This window comes from Tenrec ecaudatus, chromosome 9 (genome assembly GCF_050624435.1).
Source record: "Tenrec ecaudatus isolate mTenEca1 chromosome 9, mTenEca1.hap1, whole genome shotgun sequence".
NCBI classification, from domain to species: domain Eukaryota; kingdom Metazoa; phylum Chordata; class Mammalia; order Afrosoricida; family Tenrecidae; genus Tenrec; species Tenrec ecaudatus.
The window spans coordinates 2,813,717-2,834,860 of NC_134538.1; the positions used below are offsets into that span (position 1 = coordinate 2,813,717).

At 47.3% G+C, this 21,144-nt stretch overlaps 1 protein-coding gene across 4 annotated transcripts in view; it reads left to right on the top strand.

Annotated features, from left to right (window-relative positions):
- The window catches only part of NTRK3 (neurotrophic receptor tyrosine kinase 3), a 470,484-nt gene that overhangs the window by 372,667 nt on the left and 76,673 nt on the right, over window positions 1-21,144 (top strand). For all 4 annotated transcript variants that reach the window (XM_075557452.1, XM_075557453.1, XM_075557454.1 and 1 more), the window contains one exon: window positions 15,897-16,027. In XM_075557452.1, coding sequence (XP_075413567.1) covers window positions 15,897-16,027 — 131 coding nt within the window. The remainder of the gene's footprint in view (window positions 1-15,896; window positions 16,028-21,144) is intronic.

Consider the following 21,144-nt stretch of genomic DNA (forward strand, 5'->3'; position numbering starts at 1 on the left):
CCTACTTTGGGAGGCTATGAGTCACAGTGGACTCAATGGTAGTGGGTCAGTGTGCCGTGTGAGGTCACTCTTACTCCCTGAGGTGAAGAGTGGGCAAAGAAACGGGCAGGTGAGTCTTGTCTTGAAGAAGGATCCTCGGGGTCGAAGGCCTTCACGTGCAGCTCCTTGGCCTCCCTCTGCCCTGCCTTCCCTTCTCTTCCACACTGGAGCTGCCATCTTTGCAGGTTCAATCCTGCCCCTGCTTTAGCAGAGCTGAAGTTAAACGGTCTCACAGCTCTCAAAGGTGGGCGTCCCGTGGCACCCCTCAGTTCACCGCTCATTGCCTCGCTTTCTTGCTGCCTGGACTATATCTTCATTATCATTAAGTTCCTCACTGGGGAAGGTATAAGAACCAACCACTGCCTTCAAGCCACAAGACGGCAACAGTCTTTTGAAGCAAGATTTTTCTAGAAGCCGGTGAGTGTTTCACATGACGTGGCTTATCCATAAAAGGACAAGAATCGTGAACATCAATTAGCCTAATTTATATAGCAATCTGGCTTCTGCTAATACTGTTTGCAGTATAGGAAGTTATAAGCAAGGGACTTTTAGGATGCTGGTGAATTAATTCTACAAAGAGTACTTTAAAAGGTTTGTGGGAAAATGGAACTAAAAGAGAGTGGAATTTTCCATGGTCTTTTAGAAGCCCCGACACTTACGTGTTGTTGATCAGGGCCACTGGGTTAGTTCCAACTCATGGCAAATGTCTTCACAGTTGTTACGTCTGAATCTGTTGTTGCACCCACCATGTGGACCCATCAGCTGGACGACCTGCTGCTTTTCCACTGAGGCTCTACTTCCCTAAGCCCGTTGTTCTTCTCTCAGTACTGTTCCCTCTGGATCAGAGAGCCCAAGTCTTTAAGACCAAGTATCACCCTCTTCCCTCTTAAGAAGCAGCTGGCTGTACGTTTTCAAACCCAGTCCCTTCACTGTTCTTCACCAACACCCTATTTAAGTGTATCCAGTTTTCTCCAGTCTTCTGGATTTGATAGAGATGCCTGGACTCAGGTATTTGGAGTCTATATGGAACACATGCCAGTCCATACTGACAGGTTCTTTGATGTCTTGACTGCCGGTCCATGGGCATCAATTGTGGATCCAAGTAGAATGAGATCCTTGAAAATGCCAAACTTGACTCAGGCGCCTCAAGCCTTCGCTGCTTTCAGCCAGCAGAGTGGTGTTGTTTGCGCAGTGCACGTTGGTAATGAGACTCCCTCCGATCCTGACACCATGTTCTCCTTTACATAGTCCAGTTTATCTTCCAGATCACTTGCTCAGCCTATCGACCGAATAAATATGGTGAAAGGGCACAAACTGGACACTCACCATTCGTGATTTTAAACCATGCGGTTTCCTCTTAGTCAGTTCACACTGCTGGCGGTTAATCTGTGTACAGGCTCTACATGAGCACCATGAAATGTCCTGGAGTCCCCATTCTTGGCGATGTCACGCGTCATTGGTTATGATCTGCATAGCCCGATACCTTCGTTTGGATAGTCAATAAAGTACAAGTGGATTTCAGTCTCGTATCCTCTGCTTCCAGGCTAGGTCCACCTGAGCTCTCTCGTTCCATGCGCTCTGCTGAATTCAGTGGGATTTGCTAGCACTTACCTGTAAAGTCTATGCTGCAACCTTTTAAAAGTGATCTTGAGGACAACTCTACTTATGTGTCATCTCCATGGTGCTATTGGAGAGGTTCCACTTCTGCCGACACACCTTCACCTGTCATGGCACACATGCAGATCCCTTCCAGTCACTTGGCCAGGTAGCTGTCTTCCAAATGTTTCTTGGCGTAGGCAAGTGCTTTGCATCAGTTGACATTCTGTCGATTCCTTGATCCTTGTTTTCCACCGAAACCATCAGGGCAGTAAAACAGCTTCTTGAAGTTCTGTCAGTTTGGGATAATAGGATACTTCCTGAAACAGGTGAACATGGACCACTTGGTTTTGGGAATAGTGCTCTGTGTGGCCCTTCCATCTTTTTTTTTTTTTTGTACGTCCTTGGTTATTCAAGATTTTGCCCATAGCATCGTTCAGTACTTCAAATTGAGTTATAGATTTTCCTTTAGTTTTTCTACTTGACAAATGATGAGCTTAGCTTTTCTCTTTGGTCTTCAATCTTCAGTTCTTTTCTCATTTCATGATAATACTTTACTTGAACTTCTTTATGTTCAGGAACAAGCTTCAGAGTTTATTTCTAGAATTCAGTTACGTCTTTCCCCTTCTGTCCTTTTTTTAAAAAGCATTTTATTGGGGGCTCGTACAATTCTTATCACAATCCATCCATCCATCCATCCATTGTGTCAAGAACATATGTACATTTGTTGCCATCATCATTCTCAAAACATTTGTCTTCTACTTGAGCCCTTCATATCTGCTGCTCATTTCCCCCCTCTCTCCCGACTCCCCCTACCTCACGAACCCTTCATCATTCATAAATTATTATTATTTTGTCATAGATTACACTGCCCAAGGTCTTCCCCACCTTCTTTTTAATGACCTTTTACTTTCTTAATGTAGGATATGTTTGTTGGCACACCACACCTGTCTAATCTTTGATCATTAGAGTCCAATGTGTCAAATCTATTCTTGAATAATTGCACATGTATATATGTAAATTATTTATACAATGCCTGGGCTATAGTAAATGCTCAATAAAAACATAGTTTCTAGTTATTTCTTTAAGCTTATTTTCAGTTGTCCATTGTGAGTTAAGCTTATGCAGAGGTATAACCAGGGTGGCTGAGGTATATCCTGGATACCTCTATTGGCATTAGAAATAGTCATTCTCATGATAGAAGAAATAACTTTTTAAAGAATAAAGAAGGCCAGGGGACAATTTTGGGGGAAGATGGAAATATAGCCCAGTTGTGGACATCAGGAAATTTTCTACTAGCGAACTATCTTTTCCTCGCTCTTCTAAGCACATAATATCTCTTATCTCATTTAACTCTCCAATAAATCATACACTAGTTCATTTTAAAAATAATCTCCATGTAGAGATAAAGAAAGTGGGGCCCAGCAAGATTAAATACTAGGGGATAAATAGTTCGGATACAGACGGGTTAGCATGTACTTACAGTGTGCACTCAGACAGAAAATAAACAGCCTGTCAGTCTGGTTAACCTATGAAACTTTCACCTGACCATCAAGATTCTAAAACATCTGGCCAGAGACTGGAGGTCTTGCCTTGAAACCAGTGTATGTTGTGTGCTATATTAGTACTGGGGCCCACATAGCCACCTGCCCCCAAACTGTCTGACTTCAAACACCAGGAATTGTCCTGCCATACTTCTGTAGACCAGGAGTTCAAGATCAAAGTGTTTGTAAGGTTGGTTCTTTATGAACAGATTTGTCAAGATTCTGGAGATTATCTGCCATGGATCCCTCCTGCCTTCTAGAGCCCACTTTGAATTCACTGCACTTCGATCTTTCTCCCCAATCTCTGTCCTCATCTCCACAGGTTGTTGTTCTCCCCTGAGTCCCTTTGTGTTTCCTCTTCTTATCAGCCTACTAGACATTGGGTTCGGGGAGCCAACCCTCATGAAGTACAGCCTCATCATAACTGATTATGCAAAGCTCCAAATAAGGTCATGCCCTGAGGGTCTAGCTGGGCATTACCTTCTGGGACATGCTATTCAACCAATGCCTACTATGTGCTTAATATCTCTTATCTCATCTTGATATCCCACAATGCCATACAATAGATACTCTAAAAAAACACATCTCATTGAACAGGTTGGAGTAGTTGGCAAGTAGTTGGAAGACAGGAACTGATGGATAAAAGAACTTTATAGTCATAAGTTCATTCACACATGCTTCAAACTCATCACTCCACAAAATATTAAACCTTCATGCAATGTCAACAAGCTGGGTACTTCCTGAAGTCCACTCATGAAAATAACAAGGCTATGGCTGGTTTACCGAACCATGATTCCCATCTCCTAGTATGTGTATGCGAAGGTGAATTTATGCCAAGTTCTGTCTTATTCCAAAGCTAATCTCTTCCTCGTGCCCCTTGCTCTATCGCTAATGTTTATTTACAGCCTTGTCTGTCCTTTCTCGTTCTTTTTATTCCCGTGTGTTGTGTTTCTATAAATGTGGATAGAGGGTCTCCTTTGACTACACAAGTCTCAAAATGCCCTTTCCCCCTCTGGCCTGAAAGTGTTCAGTATTTTGACATTGAAGTGGCCAGGGGTTATAAAAACCAATGGTAAGTTCAGCAAATGGATACTTAAGATCCTCACGTCTGCTCTTCTTGGTTTCACCTAGTGACCTTCACAGGGCTCATCCAATGGGCCTTAAAGCTTCCTGCATGATGCTACCTTCTCACAACCCCAGGGCACCCCGCAGGAGAGGTTTTGTCCCAGAGCACTAGAGGGGGCTTGAGCAACCTTGAAGACATGATAGTCTGTGTTCATGGATGAGACAACCATGGTGGCGTCACACAGGAAAGACTTAGGGCACAGAGTTTGATGCCAAGCCTGAGAAGCAAAGACGGGTCTCTGGGCAAAGAATGCAGAAGAAGGGCTCCTGACATGACTACATTGCAGAACGAGCCCTGTGTGAACGTTTTGAATAAGGGCTTGTCACTGTCCGGTGGGACAGGAAACATCCAGGCCAAACGAGAGGAGGAGGGTGATGTGGGGCGGGGAGCGGCTAGGCAAGTGGATGGAGGGACAGTCTCAGCTGGAGTCTGAGTTTTGTCTTTCAGCACCTAACTTCTCAGTTCCAGATGGCTTTCCATGGGGAGTCCTTTTGCTCTCTACTGGCTCTGTAAGCCCATGCTTAATGAGAGCCAGGGAGGTCTTCCCGCCATGGAAAGGGCCAGTGTGGCATGGGAGAGAAAGCAGTGGGCATGGGAAGGCAGGCATGATTCTGGAGGTGATGTGTGGAGCCCTGTAATGTCAGGACACGTGGGAACTCCCAGTGGTCAAGCCCAGAGGCATTGCATCTGGGGGCAGGGACACATCTGAACGTTAACCTCACTCTCTGGGCTCCTTTATGTCAGGAAACGTGAGCTGGAAAAGGCCCCAGAACAGATAGTCCTCTGCTGATCCTCTTTCTGCACTGCTTCCAGAAACAGCAGGGTGTCTTATTTATTTATTTATCTTGGTGGGAACACGGTGTCTCTGGATTCTTGACCGCTACCTCCAGCCTCCGGGTGCACACATAGGCTGGAGCGGAGCTCTGGTGTTCTAGAGCTCTACAGGAACTAGCATTGTGTGGAAGCCCGAGGTGGTGGAGCCTGGGCGGGGGGCGGATCTCAGACCTTGGTCACAGCACTGCCCTGGCTCGATGTGATCCAGTTTCCTAGGACCAGTCTTGAATCCCAGATCAAAATCAGTCCACTCTTGGAAGACTTCTGGACCCTCTCCCATTCTCACTCATCTTCTTTCTTTATATGACTCCCCCAGCGTTTTCCTTCATTCCATTCTTGGAGTGGTCTCCCTGCGACAGACTTTAGCAGGAGCTCAGAGGGTGTTTTCATTTATGGATTCATTCATCCATAAAATATCTGTGTGTGTTTGTGTGTGTGTGTGTTTGTGTGTGTGTTTGTGTGTGTGTGTGTGTGTGTGTGTGTGTCTTCTCTGGGTGGTCCAAATGGTGCAGTGCTTAGCTACCAAACGAAGAGATTGGTGAGTCAAAACCATCCAGAGTTCCCTTCAAAGAAAGGCCTGCTGAGTTCCTTCTGAAAGACCATGAGCATTGAACCCATGGGACACAGCCCTACTCTAAGGCACGAGGCATCGTCATGAAGTAGAATCAACCCGACACCAACTGGTTTTTGTTTTTACTCTGTGTTAGACCCTGGGTTAAGCCTAGCTTACAGCCTCACATCTCACACTTGACATTGGTCTTTCACTTGAGCCCCCCCTTCAGAAAAACCATTTGTCAAACTTCGGAAATCGCTTTGCAAGTAGGTTTGGCCAGACGATGCCCTCCTGTCCTCAGGGCTGGCAGGGTTGGCCGAATACCCCTGCGAAGAATTTGGGGCAGGCCAGGAAACATACTCACCTGGCGATGCTCTGACGCTGCACCAGAGGGACATGCGCTCAGTGTGTCCTCCTGCTCCTGTGCTTAGGCTGAAACACAAACAGGGAAACCACGAAAAGCAGTGAGAGCAGACATTCCTGCGTGTCATGGGAGGCAGAAATTCCTGCCAGTAGGAAAGGCTGGGGTCCTGCCCTCTCAGCAGTCTTCTTCCCCCTCAAAGATTCAGAACTGGCTCTCTGTCTCTTTCCCGCCACTTCAAAAAGCCCCAGTTGGAGCTCTGGGAATGCTATTCTTCTCCATTTAAAGACATTCCATTTCATGTGTAATTAAACATGCGGTATTAAATTAATGTTTTCTTCGGAGCATTTTGGCAGCCCGAGACCCTCGGGTCTGACTAGTGCAAAGAAAACACACGCTTCTCAGAGATCCTCCCGTCCCCATCCGCTGCCTGCTCCATCTTCCCTCCCTGCCAAGAATGTCCTCCTGCTCCTTATACACGGATACCCACAGGACTCAGCTTACAACATGAGAGCCCCCGAGGCTGGACGGCCCTCTGGTCTTCCATGTGAGTTTGAGGTCTTGGATTTCTGCCTTCTGGCGGGATTCTCAACTCCGGAAGGAATCCCCGTTGCTCATGTCGTGCCAAGGGGTGGGGGTCGTGGGCAGTAAGGGTGGGTTTCATCACGCAATGGCTCAGCTCTTCTAGACATTTTGGGTTCCCAGGTAGCACCCTGTTGGAATTAGTAGCCATCTAGACAACCCTGGCTCCTGCTTGCCCTGTGTGGGCAGGATAGGCCCTCTTTAAAGGGTTTATAGAAGACTGATCCTCCGGCCGCAGGTGGCCAGTCCCGTCTTTGGAGGGGCCTCTGGGTGAATTAATTCTAACCTCCAACCTCTCGGCCAACAAACACAGTGAGCGACTCTAAACGTGGAATCCCTCTGGGCTTGCAGAGGCGAGGGGAAGGGGCCATAATGACTCGAGGCCGATAAATCTTCTCATAACAGACACGAGAGCCCAGAAGGCTGCGTTTTCAGTCCCAGAAGCTGGACCCTCGTGGGCAGATGCCTTTAGACCTCCGTGCGCGAAGGCCCTCACCCCTCTCGCGCCGGGTGATAGCATCGGGCATGGGGCAGAATTGTGATAAGCACTGACACTGTGTACTGCCAGGGGCTTCCTAGGCTCCGTGCCTGGCTGGGCTCAGCGCTCCGTCAATGGCAGTTCTGTTTCTCATTAGTAAGGGCACAGCTAGCGACAGGTGAATAGATAAGCACCAAGTGGAGGGAGATGGTAACCACGGAGGAAGAACTTTGAGGTCTGAGCAGGGGCTAGGGGAAAAGGGGAGCAGTCTGAGCTCAGAAAGCACTGGCCACGTCCATGGGGTACTGCAGGGGCCTACTTTGAGTCTCTTGGGCCATGATCATTAGGCCTCTGGGGACAGTAAGGAGCCAACGTGTTGAGGTGGCAAATAAATTTCTGTTGGTCTTGCTGGGCCTGACCCTGATGGGCTCTCCCTCTTTGGGGACTAAGCTTGCTGCTTGACATAGAATAGAGCCAAGATCACCATTATTGATTACCGCAGACCCTGGGAAATCTGGCTTCCTTCTTCTAATCAATGCCAATCTTTAGTAGGTGGCTGTCTCTGCTGCCCAAGCTCTTGATTTAATGGTTGGACCAGCCTCCTCTTGCAAACTACTTTGGACTCTGAAGGCGGAGGAGGTCAGACGTCATGACGGCAGGTTTGGACAGACTGCTGGCGACCCCAAGCCAGCACTGGCTCACCCGCAGGCAACCTCATGCCACTTTATTTCAGGAGTGATTCATCATCCTTTCTCAAGTTTCTTCCAAGCATCTGTCTTGGTAGCCAGTGCGTTGAACCCTGAGTTGATTTGAAAATCTTGATGACCAGAAGGAAACCGTCTTTTCTTGAATGTTTAATATGTCCTTTATTTTCTATGATCTCACCCCCCCCCCACCCCACCCCACACAAAGAAAACTATCAAGCAACCGTCTTCACAATGCTGTTAAGTAGGCGTGCACACTCCCATTCTACAGACACTTTCTGGTGAGAAGAAGACACGGTTAGTGGCAAGGTCAGGATTAAAAGATAGAACTGTCGTGGGTTTGGTTTGGTTTTGCTTTGCTTTGTATTTTTCTCAGAGTCTTTTGCTTTCAGCAAGACTGGTTTGTGGATTTTGTGGGCCTGCTTCATCTCTGTTCAGGGCTGAGTAGCTCATGCCTACCATGTCTCTGGCGAGAGCTGGCTCTCCAGTGATCTTACGTTGGTCACGGAAGGCACTGTGAGACTCTCTCTTTGCACCTGAGACAAGAAAGCACAGTTAAAGAGAGGCAGGAAGAGCGGTGACACACCATCTACCTACAAGTCTGCAGGCTTCTTACCTACGTAGGTACCTGCTCATGCTTTTGCTTTGGGAATGCCGCTCTGGATCATGCTTGCTGCAGGCCTGGAAGGCCTCCCAGAAGTGAAGCCCAGACATAAGGACTACCTATCCTAGTCCCCAGTTCCGAGGGAGAGTTCTAGGAGCAGTCACTGAAAGACCGAAACCCCTATTCTTGACTTCTCTCGGATAAACCAGCGGATCGATGGGAATGAGAAGATCTACAGGTGGCTCTCTCTGGTGTGATCTTCTGAAGCCTCCCTGGCAGACAGGACTCAGGGAACAGCCAGGCCAGAAGATTCTGGAAACCTTTTTCATTTCCCCAAGACATCTCCCAATTAAAGCCCAGCCCCAGCTCTCTCCAGCAGCCGCTCATCACTGGCGATTGGGAGGTCTTCCTGTGACCTGCCTCAGCACCCTTTGGATCCATCCCCTTCCAGTGCCCCGACGCCTGGGCCTTGTGACCCAGACTCTGCTGGGCCAGCAGACAGGCAGTTAAAGGAGATTGATGCCCTATCTTCCTAGGGAAAAGCAATCACTCTGTGGCATGGTGGGTCAGGTGCCTTCACCAGAGGCAGCTCTGCACAGCGCCATGTGATCTAAATATAAGCACACACAAGGACCCAAATAATAGGCTTCTGCCCATCAGAAGTGGGATCGACTCACCAGCCATTTCCCAGGCTCATTGCTCCAGAGTTGCCCTTTGCTGACCCTGTCTCTAGGGACCAGGTCATCTCATTGACAACGAAGTCGGGAAGGACGACGCAGGGGGAGACTAGCGCAACCCTAAGAACACATCTTGGAGGCCATCTTGGAGGCCCAAGCAAAGGACGCTCATCTTGGTGAACTTGGGAAAGTTACCCCTGCCTCACTTTTCTCATCTGTGAAAAGGACACCATGACAATGATCTCCCAGGTTCTTTACGGGCCTCCAGTGTTGAACCAAGGCTGATTTGGGTGCACCGATTGACTCCCTTTGCTCTTCTTCCTACATTGGCTCCAGGAAAGAAGCTGCTCAGTGCTGTTTTAGAGCCTCGAGATGTATTGGTATATGGGGTAGCCGTCCATACAGATATGATTTACTATTTGCATTTGGCCCCAAATTAGCCTCTCCCTACCACAGCCCCCAAATTCCTTGTGGAGCCACTTCTGATCCCCATGCCCCAGAAGAAGTTCTCTCCTAAGAGTGGGTTTATGGTGGCCTGGAGCCCATTTGCATTTCCCATCCCTCACTTGTCCCTGGACTGGAGGTAGCTGCCTCCTGCCCTGGGCAGCTTCCATGGCCCTTTGCATAGATTAAGCAGAGGAGCCCGGGGGACTCTAGGTTAGGGGTTGGGCTTCTAACTATAAGGTTGTTAACTCAACCCCCCCAGCCACTGCTCAGATGTCAGAGGGGGCCATCTGCACCTGTCAAGATTTGCCATTTTAGAAACCCGATATTGGGTCATATCATCTGATATTGAGATTACATGTCATAAAAAAAGCGCAAAGAGCGCATAGAAATAGTAAATAGTTAGTAGTCGTAGCTTCTCTTAATTGGGCACCCTCAAAACAAAAGATCTGCCGTTCATTTTGTATATCCTTCCTTTCCCCGCTCCCCACTGTGCCGCAAGAACCGCCGGTGGACCCGAAAGCATCAGACAAGTAGAAGCAAAGTCCACGGCGCCCTTTCCCAACCACCACCAGCTTCCGGTGAGCCAGAGGCCTAGCAGCAGCTGCGGTGCCTGGTCAGCAGAGAGAGCATTTGGGAACTGTGGGCTTTGAACATGGCCTACAGTCCCCAAATGGCCTAACCTAGTGTCCCCCGGGCTCCTCTACTTACTCTATGTAAAGGGCCATGGAAGCTGCCCAGGGCAGGAGGCAGCTACCTCCAGTCCAGGGACAAGTGAGGGATGGGAAATGCAAATGGGCTCCAGGCCACCATAAACCCACTCTTAGGAGAGAACTTCTTCTGGGGCATGGGGATCAGAAGTGACTCCACAAGGAATTTTGGGGCTGTGGTAGGGAGAGGCTAATTTGGGGCCAAATGCAAATAGTAAATGATATCTGTATGGACGGCTACCCCATATACCAATATGTCTCGAGGCTCTAAAACAGCACTGAGCAGCTTCTTTCCTGGAGCCAATGTAGGAAGGAGAGCACAGGGAGCTCATTGGTGTGCCCAAACCTGCCATTCGCTCAACATCGGAGTCTAACAGCCATGTTTCTCCTTATGGGACTGAGTGTAACTGTTTTTCCTTCTCATCTCTGGTCTTCATTGTTTGTGTAAATGGTGTCTAGTCACTTAAATTTTTAATCTGTACAAGTCAATGATCTGTGTATTGTGGCCTAAAACACAAAAGACTGTGTTTAATTAATACATGTTTCGTTAATACATGTTTAATTTCTTTTCACCAACAGTGTTTTAAGTGCTATATCATTGGCTAGTGACATTATCAATACAATTGCCTTATAGTATATAATTTTCTCCAGTAAAGTGATCATCTTGTCTCTGAAATGAACCAGGGAAATATATAAACCATAGATTATATGACTGCATTTTGAGCTTGTACTTACTTGTAGCCCTAATCTAAGGACAATTAGTTCTTATGACAGTGCCATCCTCAATACTTGTCATCATAAAGAAATCATTGAAGAAATGGATGCTGTCACAAAGTCAGGTGAAAAATCAGAGGGTGCCTGGCTATCAGAAAGCAAAGTATCTGGATTCTTAAAGGATTTTTTAAATTAAAAAACAAATAGCAATCTAAGTGAGGTGTCAGCTAAATCCTCAAGGAAGAAGTACACCAGCCTGTGTGATCCAAGGATTATAAATAATAAAATCCAAATCCCGAGGAGGGGATGATAATAGAACTTAACTTCTGAGCAACAGGTTTGCAGAAGGCTCTGGATAACAAAATGCACTTGCTGGGTCCCCATGCGTGGTAACCCTCTGATCAGTCAGTCCCCTCTGGCCATGGTACAGGCATGTGGATAGCCTTGTTATCAGAGTGCATTGTAAAGTGGATCATGGCCGCCATGGCTAGGCTAAAATGTAATGCCTTGTCATCTGATCTCCCTTTGGCCCATTTAAATGTTGTTTCCAGTTTTCAATATATTTTGATGTTTTTTCATTGAAACTTTTATTTGCTTTATCTTGTCTTTGATGTTGGAATTTTTCATTGGTGTTGTTTGTTTTTGTTTTGTATGCTTTTCTGTTTATAAAGTCCAGGATAGGTAAGATCTAGAGAGACAGTAAATGGATTCATAATTATCTAGGGACATGGTATAGGAGGATGGGGGTAAATGGGGAGTTAACATCAGTGAATACAAGAACAATGTTTAAAATGTTCTAAAATTGATGTTGGTTATAACTACGCAACTCTTCTTAATGTGCACAAACTATTCAATTGCATGATATGTGAATTATATGTAAATAAAACTCTTCTTTTATAAAAAGGTATGAACCAGACCCCACAGCTGGAAAACAGGGGCCTGATCTTGTGAAGTAGCCCTGACTTCCTTTTGCACCTGAGGCAGTGAAGCCAGTGAGGCCCACCAGCTTAGAGCTGGACTCAGGGACCCAGGAAAGGATAGAATACTACCTTACCTTTGTATAGATGTGTCCAGTGCGTTGCTGCCTAAGAAATCAAGAAAATCGGATGTCTATTAGGAGGCTCTAAGTGGCACAAATGGCTAACATATTTGACCACTGACCCAAAAGTTGGGGGTTTAAATCTCCCTACTAGCCCCTCAGAGGAAAGGCCTGAGCAATCTACTTTAGTTAAAAGCCACTATTAAAAAGCATGCAGAACACGTTTCTGCTCTGCCTCACATGCAGTTGGTGTGAGTGAGAGTCTACTCAACAGCAAGTGGTTTGGATTGACTTACATTGCCCACGTCACAGTCGGTCACTTATGCTCCAGGAGAGAACTTGATCCAAATTAGATCACACAGCTTGGCCAGGGGATGTTCTGAAGAAGATCCAGGACTTGAAATTTCTCCCTGGCTTTCTAGAGCTGTGACATGACTACCTATTTGTGGGCAATGCTCCTTGTTGAAGCCAAGCCATGAAGGTGGCCATCATCTGCAGCTGACTGACTCCTTCCCCATCATCCTGCTCTGAATGTGTTCAGAGTGTGATTCTAGACCAGCAACATGAGCACCGGCATCATCTATGAACTTGTTGGAAATGAGCATCCTTGGCTCCAACCTGGACCTACTGAATCAGAATCAGCGGTTGGAGAGACTCGCTGTAACACATCTTGCAGGTGGTTCTGCTGCACGTTCCAAGTCAACAGCCACTGCCCCATTCCGATGAAAGGGACGGGTTGGGTTGAGTCAGAGGGTTATAGGGAAAGAGAGACCTTCCCCAAGTGACCCTCTGCCTGCCCTCCTTGGCTACGGTGGCATGTGCTCAGGCTGGGGGTTCTGTTCCTATCTTCGCTGCTAGTTGGGGGCTTCAGACTTGACCCTTCCCCACTAGTGGCTTAAAACCATATCAGTCATGTTGAAGACCCCAAAATACAACCGACATTTCAAAGGACTTAAATTTTTATGAATGTCACATTCAAGAGCTCAGGTCCCGAGTAAGTAGAACTGCTACCTTCCCATCCTCATTTCCATTTTTATTTTTATCTGAGAGAAAGAGAGTTATTAATCAAGAGCTAAGCAAGTGATACACTAGACCTCTGGCACCCTGTGCAGTCCGAGTCTAGCTACTGTGTCACCGGCTGCTCACAGCCTCGCTCATTTACTCATCCTTTTAATCCAAAGCTCCCAAGCTAATTTGTCCTACTTTCCCTTTTCAGGAAAAAAAATAGTCAGTGTTCCCCTGACAATAAGTTTTATATTATAGCCTACGATCCAGAATAAAGTGTAGGTATCTGCTTTCGCAGTCTGCTCCTCTGTTGTTCCCCAGCCCCCCAGGAGGCGGTGTTGCCCTCTGCGAGAGATGCTGCTTTAGCCTGGGATCGGCCCCAGCAGTGAAGAACCCTGCTCTGTGAATCCACTCTGATTTAAAACTGGCCCAGCAACTGCAAAGGCAGGGAGATCGCTTTCCATGTGCCGTCCACCTTTAACAACCCCCCAGACCCCTGTTGAAGTTTGACCAGAAAGGGACCTGGGGGGCTTCCTCGCGTGTCTTATCCATGGAGTCCCCAAGGCTGCACTGCTTGGAGGAGCGAGCCACCTGTTGACCAAGCCCTTATTACTTCCTGACCTTTATCAGCCCCTGCACAGGAAGGGCCTGGCATGGCCGCTCAAAGGTAGCTGTCGCCAGTGCCGTGACTGCGTCCAGGCCTAGGCAGCATGGGACCTGTGGAGGTGACTGCCATGTGGAACAGCAGGCCTCTTCTTTGAGGCCCGGCCTCCCATTTTCTAGCAGTGAGAGACTCCTTAGCCTTCCCCTAAAAGACGGATACATTCCACTCCCACAAGGCAGAGAAATGGACGCAGAATGCGCAAAGGTGGGAACTGGCGCGTCATAGCCTCCCTCTGATCTGTACTGGGCCTGTCATCTGAGAAACTATGGGAATGACAAGAACACAGAGGAGAAAAACAAACAAACAAACAAACAAACAAACAAACAAACAAACACACTGCCTAGAAGTCCATTGCAACTGATAACCCACCCACTGCCTTGGAGAAGATTCGGATGTCCAGTAACCCTGTAGGAGAGAGGGAAACTGTCCCCTACAGTGGCCAGGCTATAAATCTTTATGAGAGTGGATAGCCTCATCTTTCTCCCATAAAATTCCTGGGAGGTTGAACTTGGCAATGGGCAGCGCCATGGCTAACCTACGTCACAAAGGCTTCTTAGGAAATATAATAATAATACTAAAAAAAAGATGTGGGGGAGAAAGGAAGGAGTCTTGAATGGTTAAGTCTCCAATGACCTTTTCAAAATGACATGGTGAGGTTGCCCACCAGAAGTAGCCATTGTACAAGGCCAATGGCTGGGTGAGAGAAGCTAAGAGCTGCTGGTCGACTGTAGCATGGTGTGGCCTAGGGAATGCCCCGGGGCAGTTCTTCACCTGGCAGGGTCACTGTAGTTGGAACCAACTCGATGCCACACAGCAGTAATAGGGAAAGGGACGCCCCAACCAGCCAGCACCCGACCCACTGCCTTCTGGTTTCTGGACAGTACCACACAGCCTCTCCTTCATGGGGACCGTCGGCCATGGCCCTGAGCCTTTAGCTTTTGTGGGGTTCAGGTCCTGCTATTCAGCCGAGTTCAGGTGCTGAATGGGCTTCTGCCCCATTGAGCAATTGTCATGATGGTCACTGAGTGATCTCTGGATGCCTGCCTTTCATCACTGGTTCCCTGCATGCACGATTTCTTCCGAGCGCCTCTGGGCTCGCAGCGCTGCTTACTCCGGGCAGACAGGCTTTCACAGGTTGCTAAAGCATCAGAAGCAGGAGCCGCCTTCGCTTTGCAGAGACTGCACCCTGGGGTGGTCTCTGGACCTTCCTGGCCATGATCTTATGGGTCTTTTCTCAGAGGGAAGGGGCGGCGGGAGGGGTGTGTCAAGTAGGAAGCCAACCGAACTCACTGCCATCGAGGGGATTCTGGCTCATAGTGACCCCATAGGACAGGGTCTAACTGCCCCTGTGGGTTTTCCAGACTAACTCTTCACTGGAGTAGAAATTCCCTCCTCCTCCCAGGGAGTGGCTGGCAAATTGCAGACCTCGTGGGTAGCAGTAACCACTCCGCCACCAGGGCAGTGTCAGGCAGAGGCTTCTCCCCACTAGTTTGAGAGACCCGTTAGTGATTTCTATCACAAAGAAGTCACTGTGTGAGATGTGCTACGTCCACATGTGACAGTAAGAGCCGGTGTGCGTTTACTTCCTGCCTAGAACACTGGCCAAGCTCTGGGCATAGATGATCTCATTTAATCTTCATAAGAACTCAGTGAGAAGGGTATTGGAGTTAATCCCATTTTACAGATGAGGAGATGGAGGGTCTAGAATTAAGAAACTTTCCCCAAGGCGAAGATCGAACGAGGGGGTAGAGCTAGGATTCATACCTGATTCCTACCCCAGAGGCCTTTCTGTTCCGAACCCAGTTGGCAGACCGACAGCCTCAGCATCCCCTGCACATGTGTGGAAAGCAGATGCGCAGGCTGGATCCCCAGACCCACTGAATCAGTCTGCATTTTAAAAGACTCCCGCGGGGATTCCCTAGGCATTTGAAATGATAGCAAATTGATACCAGAACCTCTGTGGCATCTAGTATAGACTAGTGTCTGGCTGGGAAGCAGGCGGTGGCGAGAGATGAAGGGTGAGCCAGGGGTGACTGAGACGGAAGAGCCCAGGTCAGATTCTCCAACCACAGTGGGATGTGATGCCGGTTTTCGTGGTTTGGGGAGCTGGGGCTCTCTCCTCCTCACTCGGGATGCTGCTGGCCCCTTGTCTCTCTGTGCCTCTTAGGGAGGACACGCTCTTGGGTCTGACTTGTTGCTTTCCCCTCTGTCCCCTCCCACAGATGTGCAGCACATAAAGAGACGGGACATCGTGCTGAAGCGAGAACTGGGCGAGGGAGCCTTTGGGAAGGTCTTCCTGGCGGAGTGCTACAACCTCAGCCCGACCAAGGACAAGATGCTCGTGGCAGTGAAGGTAAGTCTGTCAGGGAGAGGGCTGGTGAGGGACCAGATGGAGAAAAGGGAGGCTCACTCCCTTCCAGAAGATGATGCTGAAACTGGCGCCGCGGTGTGATGAAATCAGGGGACCTTGCTGCGAGATCAATGACTTCCCTTTTATCAAAAAGGACTTCCCTTCGCGTTGGAGGTCAAGAGCTGAGAGCCTGAGGCAGAGCTAGAAGACCAGAGACCCTGCGTGGAAATCCTTCTTGTATTTCTGGAAGCCTTGGGCTCACCTAGCTCAAGGATCTCTCCTCCTTCCTTGGTGGCTCTTCCAGATGTTTGTACACCTGGACAGTCACTGACCATATCTCAGAAGCAGAGCCTGGCAAAGAGGCATCCACTCCCGGAGGCCCAGAGGGCCCCTGGCTTGTATGTGCAGCTTTATTGGGGCAGGAAAGAAGGAGTTGACTTCCCTCAGTTACCCTTCTCCAACCTCCCTATAGCAATGGTTAGGAATCTACAATGCAGGCCTCTTGGATCTACAGTGTTGATCTACAGTGCAGGACTCTTTGGATATGATTGACACATCCTAGGCACACCTAGGTCTTGGGAACTCTTCTTGGTAATCTGCCCCCTTGGGTGAAGCTTGCAGGTCTGAGGCCAGCGTGGGCTCAGCAAGTTGTCCTTGGATATGGACCAACCACAGGGCAAGGAGCAGGGGATACTGTCCTCTACACGGTCCCTGACCTGGGCCTTCAAAGAACCCATCGTAAAAGAGCCTGGATGCATGTGAACAATCCGTGTCACATTTTGGGAACTATAGGCATATATGTATTCACAGTGTGTGTGTATGCAGGCCTCTCTGTTCCAAGAGGGCTTAAGACCACCATACTGGCAGGCAGGGGAGTATCAGGTTATGGGAATAAGCCTGAGATTCAGAGAGCTTGACTCTGAATCCTAGGTTCACCACTTATGATTACTGTGACCTTGAACAAGAAGTGAGTCTTTGGGGATCTCAATTTCCTTATCTGGAAATTAGAGATGACCCTCCTCCTCCTCCTCCGAATGTTGGTGATTGATTACATGTGCGTATAAAACCCTTAGACTACCTCTAGGGACATAAGCAGTCCTGCGTAAATCAAAGCGGCTCTATGTTTCGATCAGCATCATTATGGCAGATGCAGGTAACATTGACTCGGTTTAGACACATGCCACAGTCTCAAGCTGACACTGACCATTTGGAATAGAAGGGATCAGAGTGTCTTCCCCTTTAGAGAACCAGACAGAGCTATTTTAGGCTTTGTGGATTGGATGTTCTCCACGGAAGCTACGCAACTGTGCCTCAGACAATACATGCACAGGGGAGGGTGGCTGTGTTCCAACAAAGCTTTTTTAAAATAGAAAAACAAGCAGAGTTTAACCAACCACTTTTCCAGAAAATTATAAGGAAGCAGAGTGTGAGCTCCATGAAAGGCTGGTGGTTATTCTTGCTGAACATCCTGAGAGTCTGCTTGCTCATTGTGCCTCCATGAAGGGGCTCGGACCTTGGACCAGGGTGGTGGACAGTTTTCTAATAATGTCCCTAAACTCTTAATCAGCCCTGGCTTCAGATGTCACTAACCCGCTAGGTGTCCCAGCACCTGTCTGCAGGCTGGTGAGTGAACAGACAATGTTTACACTTGGAGCAGGAAGTGCAATGATGGATTAAGGGCAGCTCCCAGCGTGAGTCACGCAGAAAATGCGTCTTTGCTTTCATCATTCTCTCTCTGCGCACGGAGTGTTCTGGGATGCACACTTTTTACCACCCAGTCGGTCCATCTAGGGCTCAGTCCTCAGAGAAGGTGCCCATCCCCCCAGAGAGCCTCTAAGAAGCGCCTTTCAACTCTTGGCTCTTTTCAGATTTTACTCTTATGCGTGGGCTCCTTCCTCTTGAACTTGCTTGCAGGTGGATGCAGCGTCTTGCTGTGCGTCCAGCAAACACACACATAGCTGGAATTGCCGTTTGCTGGCGTCGTGCCGGCCCCTGACTCACACTCTAGGCGAGTACCCATCCCATGCAGAGTGGAATCAGGACGTTGTGATCTACTCGTTTTGCACCGATTTTCAGAAGCAAATCATCAGGCCTTTCTAGCTAGTCTGTCTGGGTCTGAAAATGCCCCTTAAGCCTGTTCAGCATCGTGGCAACATCCATGAAGAGACAGTTGCTGCTTCCACTTGAGGTGCTTTGACTGGGGATGGAACTTGGGTTTCCCACGTGACAGACAGGAAATTGTACCACAGAACCTCCACTGCCCCCATAGAGGATGGGATTTTTCCAGGGTGGTAGTTGAACTCAATAGGCAAGAGTTTTTTGTTTTGTTTTGTTTTTCCTGAATAAACAGATGTTACAGTCTGTGTTTAAGGCGACTGTCGGTTGGGGAGGCAAGATGAATACCCATGAAAGAAATGGAAAGTAGGGCAAGATGGAGCACGACTTGTAAATTAATGTGCAGTGTAAGTGTGACATGATAATAGCTACATTCCTGTTTGTTTGTTTGTTTGTTTCAAAGAAGTAGTGCCACTTGGGAAAAAATCTTTGGCAAATAATGCACTTGCTCAAAAGAACTCTAACTGCTCTTTTCTGGAATCCAAATGACCAAGGAATAAGTGAAAAAGGTGCGTGACCTTAATAGTCATCTGAGAAATGCAAATGAAGACCATCCTGAGATAGCTTATATTCCTGCCGAAAGGCTAACTAGCAGGAGCGATACCAAGTATTGCAAGGATATGAAGCAACTGAAACACCCATAATCTGATGCTCAGAAGATAATTTATATATAAGATTTTCTCCGTATAATGGCATGCATAAAAGGTTTAATGGCAAGCAGAACTAAATATGCTTGTTCCTCATTTATAAACTAATCTCATTACCTGGCACTTTAAATTGACAGCAATCACAATCTGCTCTCTCAGTGTTTTGCGCATTCACGATGTACCTCCTGCAGTAAGTGATGCTGAGGTGTGAGGCAAGAGCAAAACTACCTGTGATGGTGAAGGCCGTGTGCCACCTTGGCTGGGCTGGGCTACCCAGGAGTTTGGCCGTTATGTAATGAGGGGATCTGGCAGTGACATAATGATGTACGCATGCATTTGCCATTTTGTGATCTGTGGTTATCTTCTGTTTTACCTAATGCCAATGTTTGCATAACAACCTGGTCTTTGGAATTTAACCAAGTCAGTAAGTGAGGACTGAGAATACAAGGGTGGGAGGGAGTCATACTTAGTAGTTCAAACTCTTTTTCAAAAAGCAAGAACATGAATTTCATAGGATTGAAATTGAGGGGGTGGCACCATGATTGAGGTCTCAGGGTGTAGAGGTGACTTTCGGTTTTTTGTTGTTGGTCTGTGTGGATAACATGTTGCTCACTTTATGACTACAAATGATTTTTCTTTCAGGATCTATATTGTATTTTAAAATAGGCAAATTCATTCATTTCACAAATAATAATTGAGCACTTACTATGTGCCTGGCCCTTTGTGAAGTTCTGGAAATTGAGGGGTAAAGGGGATGCCCACACCCATGTACTAATGTCCCAGAAGATTAGAACATGGTAGCTCAGAAGGGACGTGAAAGGAGGAGCCCGTGATGATGATGACGGTGACGATGATGGATGATGGCGGTGTTGATGATGACAGTGGTATCAGTGGCATCCTAAGAACACCACTTCTTAGGACACTCACAATATGCCAGGCCCTGCCCTTCACAGTGAACACATGTTAATATCCAATTCTCACAACAATCCTAGGAAGCAGATCCTATTGATATGTTCGTTTTACAGATGAGAGCGCAAAGAGAAGGGAAGCAGTTGGCTCAGCTTCTTACAGCTAGTCAGTCAGTGGGGAAGCCGGTATCCAGCTCATGCTCTTCAGACTCCCTGAGTTGACAGATGAGAGACCAAGGCTCCTCTGGGGTCTTCCCCTGTCTCTCCATATTCTGTTCAGGGGGAATACCTCAGGGATCTCCCAGTTCATTAATTCCTTCTTGAGTTTTAACTCAAGGGTTTGTCTTGGCAGTGTAGTGGTTAGGAATTGGACTGCAATCCACATGGTCGGCAGTTCGAAACCACCAGCAGCTATGCGGGAGAAAGACTGGGCTTTCTACTCCTGTGAGCGGTCACAGTCTTTGAAACCCACACGGGTCCCGATGAGTCACTGTGTGAGGGTTTGTCCTATTTCTGAAGTTTTTTTGTTTTGTCTTTGTTTTTGTTTAACTTCACATTTTATTCCCAAGATTTAAAATCTGCTTTTATTTGATCATTATCTTAACTGTATTCATCTGTCGTTGTTGCATGCCTTTTTTAATAAAGTGATTTCTTTGTTCTCTTTAAGAATTCCTTTAATTTTTTTAGTATTGTTATTTTAATATAATCATTATTGTGCCCTATAAAATGATTTTAACCTGTAGGTAATTCATATTGTGGTCACTGTTATTTGATGTCTGAATTCACCTTTTCTTTCCTTTAATGTGTCTGAATTTCTACCTGAAGTTTTCTTCAGGTGGGGAGGCCTGTTCTGTTCTTGTTTGACATTGTCATACCTTTTGATTCCAGTTACTTTCGATTAGAGCAGGAACTCAAACCCTTTAAGAAGCAGTCTAAGTGCAATATCTTGGAATTTTACTGTTTTGGCAGTTTTTAATGGTTTTCCCTCCCACTCTTAATACTATTTTTAATCACTGATCTTTAGCGGGTCTTTGTAAAGCGTTCATCCTGGGTTCCGTAAAAATAGTTCCCTCTCAGTATTCATATTTCTTAGGTTTCGGTAACATGCCATTATATGAAGTGATCATAGTCGTTAGCAGGTTTCAGTGTCATGAATGAGTGTGGGGGCAATCACCACCGCTCTCTTGGTAAACGAGTCCCTGAGCGTATCTTTCAGGGTCTAAAGGGCACCAGTCAGCATTTTTACAGAGGTAGCAGTAATAGACCAATTAACCAGCCCAACTGCCATTGAGTCAAGTCCAACTTACAGCAACCTGGTGTAGGTTTTCAGCGACTGTAAGTCATTGCAGAAGCCAACAACTTCATCTTTTTCCCATGGGGCAGTTGGTGGATTTGAACCACCAACATTTTGGTTGTGACTAGCCAGCCGATGCTTACCCAACAGTGCCAC